Consider the following 12308-nt stretch of genomic DNA (forward strand, 5'->3'; position numbering starts at 1 on the left):
TTGTTTTAATTCACATGAGGATGACAGTTTTAATCCGCAAATGAAACAAGTGATTTTACTTGCAGACATATTCATATTTAAGAAAATGTTTTATTTAATATGACTGTTCTTGTGCCAGTTTTCATGTGTTCAATTATCTCCTCATTTAGTTTTCCTTATTCTTCTAGACTCTTTAAAATTCTAGCAGATGATAGCACTGCTGAGAAACACTTTTGTAAAACAAAGCTTTTCTATAATTTTGCTTCTTCCCTTTATCCCATTTCTGCTTTTCTTCTGACAACTATGTACTGAAAAATTTGCAAAGCTTAAAAAGGAAAAGCAGAGCTTACAGATCTGAAGTACAACAGGTCATGAGATCCAGAGTGTCAACAGTAGAGTTAAATATTTGCTTTATGTCCTGTAAAATAATAAAAGTATTATCACTGTATCTTTCAGCTTAAGAACGAGCTAAAGAATTCAACAACCACTTAGATACTTTTTTTCTTTTGTGACAGATCATGTTTCAGTTCCACTTCAGTTAACCTTTGGAAAGAACAAGATATTTTTTGCATCACATACTTACCCTTTTTATGACTGTGAGGAGGCAATGAATCTTTTTGAAAATCAACCGTAAGTGTTTCAGCTCCTTAACTTAGGTGTTTAGATCCTGTAGCTTCGTGTTTCAGGTAACTGGCAGCTGAGTTACTCAGTCATTTTGTCATTAAAGCTTTTGAAGTCTCAAAATTTGCCAGTGCCTAAATCCTTTTTCTTACATTTTAATGGAGTTGAAAAATGGTTGAAGGGCTCCAGGTGAGCTGGTAATGTAAACCATGTGGAACGGGAATATTCATGGCACGTATAAATAAAGGCCAGTCCATTGTATTGCCATTGCAGTTGAGCTCCATGGATGTCTGCTTACCTGCTTGTTCCCTCAAACGTGAGGTTGGTGCTTTGGGTTGCAGCGTGTTCAAACAGGATGATCGAAGCTGACTCTGCCCCCACCATCTGCTCTGCTCGAGGTGCTGCTGCCCCAGGGCAGGCACAGACAACCCAAGCCCCTCTTTGTTCAATCTTACGTATGAAGGTTGATCAAGATCATTTCCGGTCCTCATAGACTTGATCTCAAAGTTTGTGAGGGATGCTGTGGATTTCTAATCCTTGTTCAAATATGTAAGGGAGAAAACAGCTTTTTGGGGTTCTTGAACTGTTCTTACTATGTTTTTTTTAGCTCAGTATACAAAGGACACTGTAACAGATTGATCTCTCCTCCATGAATAAAGATGGAATTTAATTTACTTTTTTTGTCAATGGGGGGGAAAAAGCCTGGCAGTTTGTCATGACTATCATGTTATATTTGTAGATGCTATTCCTGTGCAAGCAATAGATGGAATTGCCAGTGGGACTGGAAGAGACATATCTGTGAAGAGTCCTCTCCAGTACAGGATGTGATTAAACAAAATATGGTAATGTTTAAAAATAAGATTATTAGGTTTTTATTAGAACACTTCAATATTTTCTTAGCTTTTTCTCTCATATCAGTTGGTTGCATTAGGGATTTTTAAATTAGTCTAAAGTTAACTCCGAAAGTGTGAGATATTTTTTTAGCGACAGTGCGGAGGTGGGAATTTAAGGGTGTGATTGAGGAGGGGCAGTGAGACTGAATAACTCTTGAAAGGTTATTTTTGTTCCTTTTACTATTTTGCTTCAATGGGAGGAACAAGATTTCAAGGCTGGGAAAGATAATCACCCACAGCTTTGACATATGCTGCAGTCATTTTTAGCATGTCTAATTTGAAAGGGTGTAATCAAATCTGTCACTGTATTTTAAGCTTGAAGTTCTTCAGAACAATCATTCTATTGTCCGAAGGCCATCGGAGCTTGTTGTGATAAGACTTTTTATTTGGAATAACGTAGAAAATATTTCTCTCCCCAGGAAGAAGAATGCCCACAGTTTCTAAGCCCAAACCCTGAGATAATACCTATGGAGTACCGAACAACAGTGTATTTTGAGGGAAGACATCTAGCTTATTATCGGGTAAGCAGATTGATTCAAAGCTAGCTGTCATTTGAATTCCACTTAAACTGCTGCCACACCCCTAAACGAAAGCATTAGTATTCTTTGGAGATCCTGCTCATAATTGGTTTTGAAGAAGGAAAAGAACTACACCTTAAAGTTTAATAGAATATTGGTTACTGTCATAGAGTCTCTAAATGAGAAGTCATCACAAAAACAGAATCAGAGCTGGGTAAAGTAGTATAACTATTTGATGTGGATGTGTTGGATTTTTTTGAAAAAATATAAGCTGGACCTACTGAAACAACTTGACAATTATTTTTCAACTAATGAAATTATGGGAGAATTAGGAGTTGTGAATGTTTTATATCTTTTTTTTTTCTAGTTAAATACTTGCATTGTTTTCGTTCTAGAATTACATCGGTCAGTGTGCTTAATTCAATTTTCACTTTTCAAAAAAATGCACAGTGCATAAGATGTTATTGTTAGTTTGATAAAATTGAAGTTTAAAAACCATTTCTTTAGGTGATAGCTCAAGTATCGGTCCTAGTTTCTGTTGTTTGTTTCTGTGTCATCTTTGTGTATAAGTGAATTGATGATAGATACTCTGGAGATTGCATTGATTGCTTTAACTACCAGCCATCTATCAAAGGAAAGAAGGCTCTTGTTTGTAGAGGATTTTTTTTTTTTCCTTTGCCAAATTGAAGTACAGTATAGCTTACAAAGCTCTTCTATCACCTCTGCTACACAAAGGCAGATAAATCCTGTGGATGGAACCCTTTGCCACAGGCAGCAGCGTTTAGCAGTTTGCCTACAGACCAGACCTAGTATGCATTTATTTAACTTGGAACTGAGAAGTCTTCAGTGGCATTCAGGTCTCTGTAAGAAGTAAGATGAATGCATAAGACCTAGACTGAAAAGATGCTGCAGAGCAATGACTGTCAAATGATGTCAGAATATTTTTTCTTAGGTGAGACCTATAAGGGAACATCATCTCTATCGTGGGAGTAGCCCCGTATATCCTGGTAGAGAGGTGCATTTTTAAGCCAAATAATAATGCCTTCAGTGCCAGGACTTGAACAGGCACACACCGTGACTACAGCTGTATGCACCGACGTCGAAGTATCTGTGAAAATAGAGAAATAAGGCATGAAGTAGTTGTAATCATACAGGCACAGCAATAACTTTGGTTACTGAAAGTTCATTTGAGTAAGGGCATAACTTACACTCAGCCTTTGGTAAACATCTCATGGAGGGCAGGGTGGCTCAGGAGAAGCCATAGATGGGTATTTTGTAGGGGTTTGCCTGCAGCCCAAATGCAACATGGCATGTGGCTTCTCATGTGGAACAATTTTTCAACAGGATATGCTGAGTATTACGGTGTGTTTGAAGGTAGCGGTCATGCAGCTATGAGCACATGTAAGGTCTTTATTGATTAGGACATTGGTAGATACTAGTTTTCCTCCTATTTTCCTTGCCTAAATTCTTGCTTAGAAAAGGCAAAAAATTATGTTCTGTTGTCACTTTGGACTATAGCTCTTTTATTTTGTTTTAATCTGTGCTTTGCCTAAAAGGACGATGCACAACCTGCCTTATCATGGGTGGTGAAATATACTAGCCAACCTTGAGCATTAAGCATCTCTGTTTCCAGGTGGAGATTAGCAGTGAAGGTTTGGGCTTAGCCATTAGGAGAGGTGGATGGCTTCTAAAACTGCTATTGCAGAATTGAGGGTGGAAGAATAAGCTCATACATGTTGCATGCACTTCTTAACTTGTGAACACTTACAGCACAGTGAATAAATCTGCTCGTGAGGTCTTCCACTGGAGGGAAACGGAGTAAAAGAGGAGAAGCTGTTGGCTGTTTTTCTGCCCCTCCTTCCTCTGAAAGGCTTTCAGTAGAAAGGAGAAGTAAAGCCAAGCTGTTGTCCTTCTCTTGGGATTAGCTTCATCCAGGACGAGCAGTTGAGAGGAAAGTTTAGTACTGATCAGTCATGTTGCCTGCAGCTTCTGAGAGGCATTCTGCAGCCGAGTCCTTGAAAGACTGACACAGCAGAGGAAACAGATGTACCAGCATCAAGACAACCTTATTAGCCCTCCAAAGATTTTCATTAAATGTAATTCCCATTTGGATTTGTCTTTGCCATGTGTGTCTGATGTGTAACTCACTTCCTAGTGTTTGCTGCATGTTTCCTCTTGCACCCAGACTGCTGAATCTGAGCTCTGTGGCCTTCTGCTCGAGAGCCTGGGATAGCAGCTCCTGATTTCAGTCTGCTCCAGGTGGCAGCTGTCACATACACTGAAGGTCCTCTCCCAGCACCTTCTGTTAGGCGTGTGGAAAAGCCTTATGCAGCAGCAGCAGAATTCAAATGCTTTTGAAAAATACACGATATATCAAAATGTAGAGTAAGTGAAGTGAGGCAGCGTTCCTCAGAAAAGAGGTTTGTAACATGCTTTAAAACTTGGAGTAAAACTTAGAGACATTATCTGTAAATCAAAATGGGCTCTGAAGCTTCCAGAAAAGACTTTTCAGAGCTCAGTCAGTAGTTTATTTTCTATACGAAGCTTCTGAGAAGGTGGAAGAAAAAGGTCTGTTCCCTTCTATAAAACTTCCCAAGACTGGAGGCAGGCCCTTTACCCAGTTAAAGTGTGTTCTCTTCAGCCCTAAGCCTTGGTGTGCTCTTGTGTCCACTATCCAACCTGTCACAGTCAAGGTGCAGTAGGAAAGGTTTCCAATGCCCTGATTAGATAAATCTAGTGGCCTGTGAGTTACCAGTGATTCCACCATTGAAGAGGTAGCTACAAATAAATAGGATAAGATCCTCATACATGAGGCTTAGGTGACAGCAGGAGGCAAATTAACTAACCATTGGAGCAGGAAAGAGGAATCAAGAAACCATTCTTTTTTTTGCCATGTACTCCAAGACTCAAACAGTTCTGGACAAAAGTAGGGACTAGTTGTTTACATCCACAGAGGGCATCGAAGTGAAGTTCTCACAAAGTTCAACAAGGTTGTGTGCTAGGTCTAGCACCTGGGTCGGGGCAATCCCCAGTACCAGTACAGGCTGAGTAGCCCTGTAGCGAAGAACTTGGGGATACTGTTGGATGAAAAATTATATGTGAGCCAGCAATGCACACTTGCAGCCCAGAAAGCCAATTGCATCCTGGGCTGCCTAAAAAGGAGCATGATCAGCAGGTTAAGGTAAGTGATTCTCCCACTCAACTCTGCTCTTGTGAGACCAGTACTGCGTCCAGCTCTGGGGCCTTCAGTACAGGAAGAACATGGACCTGTTGAAGAAGGTCCAGAGGAGGCCACAAAAATGATCAGAGGGCTGGAGCACCTCTGCTGTGAGGACAGGCTGAGAGAGTTGGAGTTGTTCAGCCTGGACAAGAGAAGGCTTCAGGGAAACCTAATATCAGCCTTCCAGTATTTATAGGGGGCTTATAAGAAAGACAAAGAGAGACTTTTTTACCAAATATCAGCCTTCCAATATTTATAGGGGGCTTATAAGAAAGACAAAGAGAGACTTTTTAGCAAGGCCTGTGATGACAAGGGAGAACAGTTTTAAACCGAGAGAGCATAGGTTTAGATTAGATGCAAGGAAAACATTTTTTACAATGGGTGTGGTGAGACACTGGAACAGGTTGTCCAGGGATGTGACTGCCCCATCATTGGAAGTGTTCAAGGCCAGGCTGGATGGAACTTTGAGCAACCTGGTCTAGTCAAAGTTGTCCCTGCTTATGGCAGGGGTGTGGACAAGATAATCTTTGAAGGTCCCTTCCAACCCGGAGCATTCTATGATTCTAAAAAGGTGAAGGTGGTCTTGTCCCCCAGTGGACTCTGATTTCCTACAAACAGTACTGTCTGAAAATGTTCTTGCTACTTATTTCTTTTTCTGGTTCTTCTGGCAAAGCTTTTGTGCACTTGTGCTGTGGGGCAGAGCACGAGAATGACTCAACACAGAAACAGTCATGAGTTGATGTGTTTGGTTTTTAGCCAGCACAGTTCTTCAATTGAACCACAGAACAGCCAAGCTGAGAGTTTTGCCAGTGCAGCGCAAGTCAGTATGCGCTGCAGCCGAAAGGCAGGAATGAATGGATGTAGGAACTAGGGAGAAGAGAGGGGAAAGAAGGTGTCTAAGGAGGCAGGAATACCCAGCTGGTGCTGTCATCAAAAGCTGTCCTGTGAAAACACAGCTGGAGTCATGGTGAGGCAGGAGAAACAAAGCCAGCAAGGTCTGAGAGATGTTCATTCCAGTTTCCCATATAATTCTTGCATTCCTGCTTTTCCCAGCATCTCTACAGAGAAAACCTTAAAGGGCAGAACTCACACAGCTCTGTTAATGACACATCTGATGTGTGAAGCCACCCAGTATTCACGTCTCAAGGCATTTTCTTATGAAACTTCTTCTTTCACACTCTGAAACAGTGTACTAGATATGTTCTTGCTTTGTTGGTACTGCTTGGTGCTTCCACCTTCAGCGAACATTGGAGAGGTGCAGCAAAGTAGCAGATTGTGCTGGCTCAGTGTTTCACTAGCTTTGTTTTCAGATGACTTTAACTGGTTACCATTCTTCACTTAGTCTTATTACTTCCTGTACTGAACAAGGTATTGCTTGGTGATATTTTATTGTGCTTGGTGATGTTATACAAATTCTAAGCTGAACTTTTCTCTTCCATAGGATAAAAAATTTGTGGTTGGAAACAGCCAGTTTGAATTTGAAGCTCCTGTTGATGAATCAGATGAAGGAAAATTTTCATTCATGAGTAAAGAGGTAAATGCAGAAATATGATTCACCTACTAAACACATTCAGTTTTTGTAGACCTGTTCCAGTATCCACATGTGTCCAGAAATATACAGGTAATATTGGTTTCCTTCAGAGAAGAAAGTCACCTCTGATGGAGATTCTTCTTTGGCAGTAGCAGCTTTGGCTCAGAGCTCCTGGGGTCTCCTCTCAAAGCCCTCAGTCTTTCTCTTTGGTTTCTCTAACTATGCAATCCATAAATTCATTGAACTGTCCCTGGAGGAATTCAGGACCATTATTCTTTCATTTTCACTTTTTATGCAATCTGGTGAAACCGTTGAGGAAAAAAAGATGAGAATTGCAGAGCTCTCTCTCTTCACATGCCAGTTCATTATCTTTCACATTTTATATCTGTAAAAAGGGGAATGGTAACAGTATGTTGTTGTTTGGCTACTTACTCGCTATGCTACTTTCACTCTGGTTTGTTTTACAGAGAAAGGAAATAATATTAAAAAAAGAAATTCAAATTACCAAGCTCAAATTTGGACTCACAAATGTTATGTTGACTTTAGCCTTTATGTCTTACAAGCTTACTAACAGAGTAGTTTTGAGAACTAATTGGCATTTATGCAGCATTTGAGCCTAGCACAGGGCATTTGCTTTATAAAGCCATTGTATTTTCCTTTGCTCTTTTTCTTTCCCACCGGTTGTTACTTTCAACTTGAGCAGAAGCTCCTGTCTTGGAGCATGTGAACCTTGTGCTTTGGCTATAACGAGGGGGTTGCACTGCAAAAGATGCAAGAGATTTCCCCTCCATGTGGTGTGAGTCTGCAGTGGCTATAGAAGTAATAGAGCCAGATGGTGTGGGAAGGGAGAGCTCAGCAGGGGCAGCAGCTATACTTACTGAATATGAACAGTACCTGTGCTACTTGCAAACCCGTAGCCAAATGTAAATTAAATTAATGAAAAGCAGGTATTCAGATATTGCTGTCTCTTGGTACTTGAAAATTCTGATTGTGAAAGATTAGGTTCATTAAAGCATTTTTCTATAAATGGATTTCACCAAGATGAAAAAAAGACCGTAAGTTTTGGGATATTTTCTAAAACCTTCACGGCTCTGGTTACTGAGAATCATAGAAAATGCATGAAATCAGCCTTCCCAAATGAAGGTACAAATATCTCTATTGTGTCATCTTTTCCAGTTCTCCTACAGTGCAAATGAGACCCTACAACTTAACTTATCCATAAGAACAGATAAGGTCAAGATTGACAGCAAACTGATGGGTAAGTATGAAATACAGGATTAAAGGGAGGTTAATTACAGTAAACTATTCCTTTATAATTTGGAGTCATGTGAATGTTACCTTTGTAGGTTTCACTGGTTTGGCCGAAACAACTAAATCTGACAGATCAAAAGTCATTAATACAGAACTCATGAATTAAACATCAGTGTTGTATATATTAAAGGCTGTTTTAAATATCCTGCCATTATTTTCAAGTTTGCTTTTCCTCTGAAGGGCAGTCCTAATGCAAAACTTCACAGTTCAAACTTACTTAAGTAGTTTCATTTTATTTTTTCAGCAGCCATTTCCCCTCCCCAATGAACCTTCCACCTCCAACAGCAGAACAGGGATCCTTTTCGCTGCTGCTCGTATGAGCTGCACCTGAAATCTCAACTTTCAGCTGTGTCTCAGCTCAGACAGGTTCTGCAGTCTTTACATCTGCTGACAATCAGCAATACACAGAAACATTCAGTGTGCTTTCAGTTTGTTATTCATTTATTTCTATGGCAACAAAAAGTATATTAAGTGTTTTGTAGCACAAAGGCTTGGTCTCTGATATAAATTCCTGTATAAATATAAATTTCTTTGTATCTTTCCACATACAATGATGAAGCAATTATGTCTGTGAGCCTACTGCTGAGGTGAGGAAGCTCCATCTAAATCAGTGGAGCAGTATCTAGGAGCTGGGACATACCTTACACTCCTTTGGACTGAAGTTTAGGGCATAATCTTGCAAAAACTGAGGCAACACACTTGTTACCTGTGTGATAAGTTAACATCAGGAAAACTAATTCTGCCCCCAAGTAATTTCCCCTGCAGATTAAATCTTCAGACCATATTTTTCCATCTGTACAATATTCAAATTTATTCCTTTTCTTACTGGTATCATAGAAGTATGTTTTCAGAAGATTTTCCCTGTGGCTCTGTGTGCAGGGTTGAAAGCACTTAAAAGAGGACCTGGCATGAATGTTACAGGGAGGTCATATTACAATCTCACACTGTCTTAATTTCCATTCCAAAGGCTGTGGTGTTTAAAACTGCAGAATTTTGACCAAATACTCCCAACATCTTTTTTCCTACTCTGGGAAAAACATAGGTGGGGGAAGAAAGTAGCTAAATTATTAAAGAAATGGTATCATTCAAATTGAAATATTGAACCCTTGCAAGAGGGGAATTGAAAAATTATCAACAAATGTCTCTTTACTATAAAAGGGATTTTTTATAATCCAAATTTTCTCCTGCTTTTAAATTTCCTTGCCATATAAAATCCAGAGTGTAATTTTTTTTTTTTAATGCATCTTGAAAAGAATTGGCTTTGGGTATATGGTTGCTGCTGAGAAGCACCTTTGAACCTGCCAGTGAAAGAACCCTTTCTTTGTATAACATTTAGTGAATACTAAGTTACGATAACGTTTTTACATCTCAAGCCATCAGGGGTTCTGAACAGTATGAAATCCAATATATCCCTTTTATCCTTTGTCCTTTTTATCAATGATTTCACAGCTGGTATCTCAAGGTGATGGATAAGAGTCTGAATCTAATGAGTGGCTTGCTGCTGGTACATTTAATGAGCTGATCAGTGAACAGGGGTATTGTTTAATGCTTTAAGGCCCTAGCTTTCTGCATTGCATTTATGCAACTGGATGTGAGAGGCATCAAGACATTGCAGCACTGACATTGTTTGCTGAGGGATGGGATGAAAATCCCTGTCCAGCCGAGAAAGGATAACAAATAATTCAGTAAGCATATTCCTGTGCCCTACTGAGTGGCCGTGTGCTGGTGTGGGTGGATAACGCAGGGTTTAGGAAGGCAAGAGAAAGATTTTTTAACAATATTACCTGCTCCAGTCCCCGTGCAGCAGCAACCTGCCAGAGCGCTGAATCAAGAAAGCAATCTGGTTCCTGCAAAAGCAATTCACAGAATAGACACGAGGAAACTTTTCCTTGCAGCTGCCCGCATTGTCTCTTCTGCTTATCAAGCAAACAGCAGCGTACCAGGGCTGTCAGTCTGGAGCTTCTCCCCAGCACTACATTCACATCCAACATACAGAGTGAATAGTTAACACGCAAACTGTTGAAAATGTTCCTTGGGTTATGTTTTTTGCTCAGTGACTTCCATACTGATGTGCTCAGTATATAAAGCAAATGATGCTACTCCTGCTTTGTGCTCATCGACTCCTTGAGAATTCAAGATGGGGTTTGAATCAAATGGATGATCTTTCTCATTGATTCATTGTAGCAAATGCCAAAGTCCATCAGCTTTGTGTATACCTCCAATGATGTCTCAACTGAGCTTGTGGGGGTAAAGCTATTTGAAATCAAGTGGATATGCTGATTAGATGTAAGAAATGTTAGAACCAGGCTTCATCATTGCATTAACTCTTCATTGTGAAGGAAAGAATAAAAACGTGTTATTCTGTTAAAGACTAGCTGTGAAACTGAATGCTGAGGTTTTAAAATATGCAGCATTTAGAGAAGAACCACCCTCATGGGTTATAAGCTGTCATGAAAGTGGCAGAGAGACTAGCCAAGTTTTGGGCATCTGTAATGTTGTTCATGTCTAGCAGGGGCATAAGAGCACTGCTGAAAAATAATGAAAAAACAGCATTCTCCTTTTACTTTTTCATTTCTGTAGGAATCTGACATGGCAGCCGCTTGGAATTAGATTTTAAAAGCTACTGCTGTTGCTATTATCTAGGAAAATATCAAGTGTATTGAAACGTTAGTGACTGGAGGGTGTTCTTCCTAGAGTCCTGCTCTTCTGAGAATAAAAGCTTTCCTTAAACAGACTTTTTTTATGGTCTTTACCATATACAATCGCAAAGGGATTTGTCCTAGTCTCTCTTGCCCACATCTGATCACCTCTGTTTACCTCAGTTTGCTCCCTGTATCTTTAAGGTTGAAACTCCTTTGAAAAAAACCCAGTGTCATGAAGGGTACAATTTCTTGAGACCTAATGAGCACATAAAACAGCTCATCGCTACTGGAAAGGGGAGATGTTGAGTCTCTGTCTTGCTCTCCCCATTCCCTTCTGTGAGCACACTGAACTCCTGAAAAAGCACAGAAGGAAACCTGGGTAGCTTTCTGCTGTTCTGGTAAGTGAGGTTGATTTACAAGAAGAATCAACAACTGCCAGAGCCTTGGTGGCAGAGGGTGAGGTTGTATGGCCAGAAAAAGAGCAGCCCAAACGTAAAGCAAAGCAGGGATGAAGGGAAGGAGCAGAAGAGGGGGGAGCGAGAAGTTTCCCTCTCTAAAATAATCAGCTTACCTTCCAGGGAAGCACAGCATTCACAGGCTGAGTGATCCGTGTAACTTCCACATTTCCCCTAGAGAAACGTGTGGCATCTTTTCAGTCTGTTTTCTTCTGGGCTGGCTCTCAAGTGCGTCTCCAAATGTCTCATTGCAAGCCCAGGCTTTCCGTATGGTGCTGACCCACCCAGCTATGTCTCAAGGCTTTGCATCTATTTGGGAAAATTAATTTTGTTCCGTGACTGTGCATCATACTAGAGATTGATGTGGGCCAAAACAAGCTTAGTGTCTGGGACAGTTGGTGCGTGGTTCATCAGTAAGAGAGGCATGACTGTCAGACTTGATTTCTTGGCTCAGAAAAACTAGAATTAAACCCCACTACAGAAGGAATAAAGCATACATCAGAATGGCAATTCAAGACAAAAGGGAAAACAAAAGCAAGAAAATGGAGAAGAATGGAGAAGTGAATGAAGTATTAACTTGAACAAAGGATAACATTTCATTAAGTGTTAACTTTCTATTCATTTCAGGCTTTAGCAATGATTTTGGAAAGGCCCAAATGTCCTGGAAACAGCCAACAAAGGCAGCTCTCTTCCTTTAAATATGCGACTGGCTGAAGTCCCATGCCAGCTGATGTCTGTCCCCCCCCGAGTTTATATACCCTTCCACATCTGACTCCTGGTGCGCCAGGAGGACCCGTTTGTTTGACCAAGTCTGTGAACAGTTGTATAGGCAGGTTCATTGAGTACAGTCAAAGAAAGGACTTAAACATTTTGACAATGCTCAAGTGACAAAAATGCGTTTGGGCTCTACTTGGAATTTTATTCATGCTCTGCACATAGATAAATTGCAGGTTTTTCCGTATAGGGAAAAATAGAGTTTTCTCTCAGAATCATTCAGGGGTTGAATAGAGAGCATGTATATTCTTCACACAACTCAACTGAGCAACAGGCAGGCTTTGTATTTAGGATTAGTTTTCCTTCCTATGACATACTGAATATCCTTAAAACAGAGGAAAATGTCTAAGTTCATTTACTGCTC

At 40.3% G+C, this 12308-nt stretch overlaps 1 protein-coding gene across 8 annotated transcripts in view; it reads left to right on the forward strand.

Moving 5' to 3' along the window:
* The window catches only part of PLXNB2 (plexin B2), a 258438-nt gene that overhangs the window by 193077 nt on the left and 53053 nt on the right, over positions 1–12308 (forward strand). For all 8 annotated transcript variants that reach the window (XM_005514866.3, XM_065048907.1, XM_005514867.3 and 5 more), the window contains 5 exons: positions 495–609; positions 1340–1442; positions 1913–2014; positions 6673–6765; positions 7939–8020. In XM_005514866.3, coding sequence (XP_005514923.2) covers positions 495–609; positions 1340–1442; positions 1913–2014; positions 6673–6765; positions 7939–8020 — 495 coding nt within the window. The remainder of the gene's footprint in view (positions 1–494; positions 610–1339; positions 1443–1912; positions 2015–6672; positions 6766–7938; positions 8021–12308) is intronic.

The sequence above is a fragment of the Columba livia genome, chromosome 1 (assembly GCF_036013475.1).
Source record: "Columba livia isolate bColLiv1 breed racing homer chromosome 1, bColLiv1.pat.W.v2, whole genome shotgun sequence".
Classification (NCBI taxonomy): Eukaryota; Metazoa; Chordata; class Aves; order Columbiformes; family Columbidae; genus Columba; species Columba livia.